At 45.6% G+C, this 7,408-nt stretch overlaps 1 protein-coding gene across 1 annotated transcript; it reads left to right on the top strand.

Annotated features, from left to right (window-relative positions):
• Positions 1–240: 240 nt before the first annotated feature.
• figla (folliculogenesis specific bHLH transcription factor) lies at positions 241–6,327 on the top strand. The gene is given in 6 exon segments (XM_068026062.1): positions 241–602; positions 2,242–2,263; positions 2,266–2,393; positions 2,563–2,778; positions 3,940–4,005; positions 6,240–6,327. Coding segments are annotated over 5 exon segments (738 nt in total). The 5' UTR covers positions 241–290; the 3' UTR covers positions 4,000–4,005; positions 6,240–6,327.
• Positions 6,328–7,408: the final 1,081 nt, after the last annotated feature.

Genomic DNA, 7,408 nt, shown 5'->3' with positions numbered 1-7,408 from the left:
GCAGCATCTCTCGTTCCCACGCCGCCTCATTGCCAACGCTGGCGGGAAGCGGCGCGCATGCGTCGCCAGCCGCAGTGCCCGGCGGGAGATGTAGTTCCGTCTCCCACCTCCCAACCGGCGGACATGTCGGGCGGAAACTACAAGTCCCAGAACGCCCTGCGAGACATTCCTCCTCCAGCTGTGACAATCCGCCATTGTAGTTTGGAGGTAGCCAAGTGGAGGAGGGTTGGAGAGCTGTGTGGAGGCTCTTTGATGAGTAAATTTTGGGATACATTGTAGTATATGAAGGAATGGATCTTAGGTGTTGGGATTTGGAGGATGAGAAAGAAATGCAGTTTTGTTTTGAAATGACTTGTGAGGATTTGCAGGATTGTGGGCTCCTCCAAGAGGGGGAAAGTGACCATGTTGGCTCCAGCCAGCTGTTTGTGGTGCCAGAGGCCGAAAGGATGGACGACGTGCTGGGTGAAACCCTTGGCCCTTTGCCCCTCCTCGCCCCCGTGAGGAAACTGAAGCGACAGCCTGCTGGCCACTACGATACCAGCACAGACGTGCAGGAGCTGTTCGGCAAGAGGCGAGCAGCCAATGCAAGAGAGCGACACCGGGTGAGGAAGGCCGGCTTCGAGGGCTGTCCGATAAAACTTGACGGGAGCAAGCTTTCGGCATCATTCTCGTTCAGGGTTTTGCCCCGTGACAAAATTGGAAGGATTGCGGTTTTGTGATAAAATAGTGCTTTGTATCGACTCTAGAGTGTGCTGTTGTCTTGTAGTGACTTAAGTCAAATTGTTTCTATTGTATCAGAAAGTCAAGACTTTTGCATTTATGAATTTCCTTTCAGGACCTTATAGTGTGTCTGAAAACGCTTACCAGTTGATGAAGGACTTTAAGTGTGGTCGCTGTTGAAATGAGCAGCAACCTATTGACACACAGCAATCTCCCACAGTCTGCAACATGAGAATGCCTCAGCTAACCTGCTTTCGTAATGTTGGCTTTTAAAGATGGGGGGTACGGAGGAAGGTGGAAAGCAGTATTAAAATTCTGAAAGAGGAAATGTTTCGGTTTTTAAAATAGTGAAGATACTTTGAGTTTATGATCAAGGAACTTCCCTCAGTGGGGGAGGGGGGGGGTTTAAGATAAGTTTGTAGGTTGTAGCAAAGATGTGATTCAGCGAGAGAGGGTTGCAGAAAAGATTCAGAAGGATGTTGCCTGGTTTGGGGGGCTTGAGTTGTAAAGAGAGATTTGGATAGGCTGGGTCTGTTTTCCCTGGAGCGAAGGAGGCTGAGAGGGGACATGATAGAGGTATATAAAATGATGGGAGGCATAGATGGGGGAGATAGCCAGAGTCTGTTTCCCCATGGTAGGGGTGACTAAAACTAGAGGGCATAGATTTAAAGGTGAGAGGGAGGAGGTTTAAAGGGGATCAAAGGGGTAAATGTTTCACACAAAGAATAGTGGGTATCTGGAGTAAGCTGCCTGTGGAGGTGGTGCCTGTTCAACCATTCCTCGCAAGGCAAACCCTTCACCCCAGGAGTCAATTTAGTGAGCCTTCCCTAAATTGCCTCCAATGCAAGTATATCACATCTTAAATAAGGTGACCAAAACTGTACATAGTACTCCAGATACTAACCTTCTTTTTGGTTCATGTACCAGGACACCCAGATCCATCTGTACCACCGACTTCTGCAATCTCTCCCCATTCAAATAATTTCTATTTTCTATTCCTCCTGCCAAAATGGACAGATTCACATTTTCTCACATTGTACTCCATCTGCCAATTGTTTTGCCCGCTCACCTAACCTTTTGTCGACTCTTTATGTCCTCTTGACAGCCTACTTTCCTACCTATCTTTGTGCCGTCAACAAATTTAGCAACCACACCTTCAGTTTGCTATAACTGATCAAGTTGGCGCAATGGGCCGGGTTCTGTGTTCAGCAAAAGCAACAGAGCTCGCTGCCCACGAAGCCCGAACGATCTCTGTGGCGCAGACGTCCCATTTCCCAGCATCACTCTGAATCTGGCGCCAAGCCAAGGGGATCTCCAGGTGTCCGTCAACAGCGTGTCATCATTGGGGTCGGCCGCCAATCACATTGAAGTGCTATCACAGACAGCAATGAAGGAAGTTAAAAACCATTCATAATTGGGATTAAGGTGGAAACAAAATGTTGCTTGATGGGTGAAGCATCTCTCAAATCTAAAACCTTTTGTGTAACTCAAGCCCGTGGATAAATGTTTTACTTGTTCCAGGTCCAGAGCATAAACGGTGGCTTTTCAAGCTCAAGAGTTTAGTTCCTTTGATTCCGAAAGATCGAAAGCCAAGCAAGGTCCACGTGCTCCGGGCTGCGTCCGAATACATTCGTCTCCTGCATAATATTTTGCAGGAATCTGGAGGTACTGAGGTAAGGGTTATGTCACTTTCCTGAGTTGTGGGTTGGAATCGTAGAAGGAGGGCTTGGAAATTTGACCCATTTTAGAGTTGCCTGACTGGTTTTTTTTTTGGTGTTGCTCTTGCAATAAAGTTGACAATTGAGTATTGACGTCATCTAATAAGTGTTGTGTTTGGATCAGGAAAATGTGAACACGAAAGCTGCTGATCTTGGGGAGGCACCGCTGTTGCTAGGCAACGCAACAGCAAGCATCCTTGCTCACCATCGGCCTCGCCTTCAAGCGGGTGGTGCAATAGGAAGACACCTTAAACCTGTGACTCATGAAGACAAACACAACATTCGGGATAATCACATTATGCCTTATGTGGGCATTGTCGAGCTCCAGAGTGGAAACTTGGTGACGTATCTGACCCTGTACAATCCTGTATTATTTTGCAAAACTCTTGTTGACATTTGGGCTATCGTGACAGTAGAATTAATGCAGGCAGTGCTGTGCAAAAAGACACCCCTTTCAGCCGATAGTCACCACGAGTGAGCTTAAACCTGCTCCTGGCAACGGTGTTTGGACTCCAGAAGAGAAAGTCTTCCAGAGTTGCACTATCGATCGGTGGCCGGGTTAAAGATATATATTTGAGTGTCAGATGAGGTCAGAAGCAGACTGGCTGTGTTGTTGTTTTAACTTGATAAATTAGGGGATCGAGTGCAAAATGCAGAAGAGAAGTGAACAGAGAGGGGGGAGAAACAAAACTCCAGGGCAGCGACGCATTTCAGTGCCTGAAATGCCAAGTTTTGTAATCCTCCAAGTGTCTTGAGATTGCGTCTCGCAACCTTACAGCAGTAAGGTGCCACAAAGATTTATCAACGTGATACCAGAATATAATATTTGGCGACACAGCCCCTCAATCCTGCTCTGTCATTCAATAAGTTCATAGATGGTCGTAGAATCATTGAATAGTTACAGTGCAAAGGGAGGCTTGTCAAGTCAATGCTGACTCTCAGAACACTCGTCCCCTTTGCCGTACATGCCTCAGATAATGAGACCAAAACTGTGCACAATCCTCCAGATGTGGCCTCACCAAAGCTCGATACTATTGTCGCAAAGCTTCCTTGCAATAAAGGCCAACACACCATCTATCTTCCCAATTGCTCACTGAACCTAACTTCCTGCCTTTCTTGTACAAGGAGACACAAATCTCTTTTGAGCCTCAACGTTTGAGTTTTGGGCCATTTTTTAAAAAAAAAATCTAGGGAATTTTGAAAGATTGCAATCAGTGCATCCACTCTAGGTCATAGACCATCAGTTCTCGGGCATTTTTTGTGTCTTCATGCTTCGTGCCTTGTGGGTCCTGCGAATGCTTTCTCCCTTGCCACTAGCACTGTGGGTGAACCCACACAGATGGGCTGCAGCGGTTCAAGAAGGCAGCTCAGCACCGCCGCCTTAATTCGGACGGGCAAGAAATGCTGTCCTCGACAGTGAAACTCTCGTCCCATGAAAGAGGTTTTTTTTTAAAAATGCAAGGTTGTTGCTTTTGCTGAATTTGGTTTGATTCTGTTTCAGATATTCCAAACAAGAGAGGGCCCCTGTTCCAATGTGGCTGTTAAGTTGACTGTGGAATAGTGCAAGGTAAGCAGTTTACCAATTCGAATCAGTTGGCATGAGACGCTTTGTTGGGAGGGTCGGACTAGATTGAGGGCTTGCTGCTAATGTTTGAAGTTTCCCAGCATTAATATCCTGAGTTATCAAGAATAAAAATTTTGTAAAAACAAAACTGATACGTGCCTGAAAGGGGGATCATCATTGACAAATCTATTCACGTTTTTTGAGGTTGTAACTAGCAGGGGAGATAAGGGGGAAACCAGTGGGTGTCATGTATTTGTTTTTTCAGAAGGCTTTTGATAAGGCGTCACATAAGATTATAAGATTAGAACTTGTGGAACATGGGGGTAATAGATTAGCGTGGATCCTTGTACAGGGATCGCTGAAAGTTACCGCAGATACAGAAAGCAATTCGGAAGTAAAATAGTAGGCTAGTCTTTATTGCAAGGGGGTTGGAGTATAAGCACGAGAATTTCTCACTAGCTGCAGGACCCGAGGTCCGAGTTTCGGAACTCGAGCGGCGGCTGGAGTCACGGATGTGCATCCGCGAGGCGGAGGATTATGTAGATAGCACGTTTAGGGGGGTGGTCACACCACAGGTTAGAAGTATGCCGGCAGATAGAGAATGGGTGACTGCCAGGCAGTCTAAGAGAACCAGGCGGGTAATGCAGGAGTCCCCTGAGACGATCTCACTCGCTAACCAGTTTTCCAGTTTGGATACTGAGGAGGGTGAAGGTTCCTCAGAGGGGTGCAGTCAGAGCTGAGTTTGTGGCACCACAGGTGGCTCAGCTGCACAGGAAGGGAGGAAGAAGAGTGGAAGAGCTGTAGTGATTGGAGATTCGTTAGTTAGGGGAACAGACAGGCGTTTTCTGCGGCAGTAAACGTGAATCCAGGATGGTGCGTTGCCTCCCTGGCGCCAGGGTCAAGGATGTCATGGAGCGGCTGTAGGACATTCTTCTGGGGAGGGTGAACAGCCAGAAGTCGTGGTCCACGTCAGTACCAATGACATAGGTAAGAAGAGGGATGAGGTCCCGAAAGCAGAGGGACCTGGGTGTACATGTGCATAAGTTATTGAAGGTGGCAGGACAGGTTGAGAGAGAGGTTAATAAAACATACAGTATCCTGGGCTTTATTAATAGGGGCATAGAGTACACGAGCAAGGAAGTTATGTTGAACTTGTATAAGACACTAGTTCGGCCTCAGCTGGAGTATTGCGTCCAATTCTGGGTGCCACACCTGAGGAAAGACGTGAGGACATTGGAGAGAGTACAGAAAAGATTCACGAGATCGGTCCCCAGGGATGAGGAATTTCAGTTATGAAGATAAATTGGAGAAGTTGGACTGTTTTCCTTGGAGAAGAGAAGGCTGAGAGGTGATTTGATCGAGGTATTGAAAATCATGAGGGGTCTGGACAGAGTAGATAGAGAGAAACTGTTCCCACTCGTGAAAAGATCGAGAACGAGAGGGCGCAGATTTCAAGTATTTGTTAAGAGAAGCAAAAGTGACCTGAGGAAAAATGTTTTGCCATAGTGAGTGGTTAAGGTCTGGGAATGCGCTGCCCGAGAACGTGGTGGAGGCAGGTTCAATTGAAGCGTTCAGAAGGGAATTAGACTGGTATATGAAAAGGAAGAATGTACAGTGCTGTGGGTGTTCAGTCATTGAGTTTAGTAGGGCATTCTCCAGCTCCTACCTCCTCTGGTCTTCGTCTTTGTCTGCATATAGCTGTTTAGAAGAAGCTGAATTCCCATCAGCCTTTCCGAATTGCGATTAAAAAGGTAAACAAGAAAGGATTGTGTGTAATTTTGTTGGTGCTGGTTATTCACGGGCATAAATGTGCCAATATATTTGTGAGTACTCTTTTGTTCGGGTGACCTCAAACGTTTTCAATACAGGTGAAGACTGCGCTCGGAGATGAACATTTTGTGCCCTATATGCGTTTGAAGTAAGAATTTGAGTGGTTAGTCAGTACGTCGACATCTTTGCAGGCAGGCACATCAAACTTATTTTCCATTCAACCTGCAATTACTATTTTGTAACTTTAGCGCTCAATATTTGCTTACACGTAGGTATTAATTGTTCAGCAGTGCCAGAGACTTTCTTCAGTCTGCAATCTACCATAAATTGGAGCATTTTGGTTTTTTTTTAAGCAGGGTATCCGGGACTGCTTGAACTTGGGAAGAACCTGTGGAATCTTGTCACTTCAAAAGAAAAATCTGAAATACTTTCTATCTGACCCATTTCTCCTATGAATTTTTTTGCAGATGCTAGGATCGCCATACTGAAAGAAGTGCTGGCAGTGTGTTGAGAAAAGATAGCTGCTTTAAATTGCTTCCTGCCCATTCAAAAGACTGAATTGTAAATGTTCAATGCCCTGAAACCTATTAAAATTGAGCGTTCACTCTTGAATTTTGTAATCGTTGATCATTTGGTGCACACCTGTAAATTGTCCTCGATCAGAGATGCTACGTCAACATTTAAGGCACGCCCTGTTGTACATTTGTTATCTAACAATAAGACAAAGTAGGAGGTTCTCGCTTTGAGGCTGACTTCACTGAACTGGTGTCCTCGGAACAGAGGAGAGACAATCAATCGAAAAGCAGACATTGGGGGAACCCAATTTACCTGAAGTTTACTTCAATCTCTGGAGGGTTAACACTTGGTCAGGCAAGGCTTGACCATCTTCAAGGTGCTTACTATCTCAGTAAGTTAGTTATGCAACTAATAGGGTTCTGGATCAGACTTTAAACGAATTAGTGTGGGAGGGGAGGGTTCAATCGAAGGGAGGTTTAAAAAAAAAATCAAAAAGAAACGCGAGAGCAGAGGTGCAGGGTAGTGAAGAGGCGAACGGTAATCAAAGTGTGACAGGAAGGGGCAGAAAATATAACCAGAATGTGTAATAACGGTAAAAAGTCAAAGCTTAAGGCTCTTTATCTGAATGCAGGCGGCATTTGTAACAAGATAGATCAGTTGACGTCACAAGTAGAGATAAATGAATATGATTTGATAGCTATTACAGAGACGTGGTTGCAAGGTGACCAAGACTGGGAACTCAATATTCAAGGGTATTCGATATTCCGGGAGAAATAGGCAAAAAGGAAAAGGAGGTGGGTTAGCTTTGTTAATAAAAGTGCGGTGGTGAGCAGTGATATAGGTGCAATGGATCGTGATGTGGAATCAATTTGGGTGGAAATAAGGAATAGCAAGGGGGGTCGTCTATAGGCCCCTGAAGAGTTGCCTCACCATAGGACAAAGTATAAATCAGGAAATAACAGAGGCGTGTAAGAAGGGCGCTACAATTGTCTTGGGTGATTTTAATCTGCATATTGACTGGACAAATCAGATTGGCAGAGGTAACATGGAAGACGAATTTCTAAAGGGCATCAGGGATTGATGGAATTTGGGCCTTCATTGCAAGGGAGTTGGTGTTTAA

The sequence above is a fragment of the Heterodontus francisci genome, unplaced genomic scaffold, assembly GCF_036365525.1.
Source record: "Heterodontus francisci isolate sHetFra1 unplaced genomic scaffold, sHetFra1.hap1 HAP1_SCAFFOLD_1102, whole genome shotgun sequence".
NCBI classification, from domain to species: Eukaryota; Metazoa; Chordata; class Chondrichthyes; order Heterodontiformes; family Heterodontidae; genus Heterodontus; species Heterodontus francisci.
The sequence above is the reverse complement of the archived record's forward strand: the minus strand, read 5'-3'. Positions and strand labels throughout refer to the sequence as shown.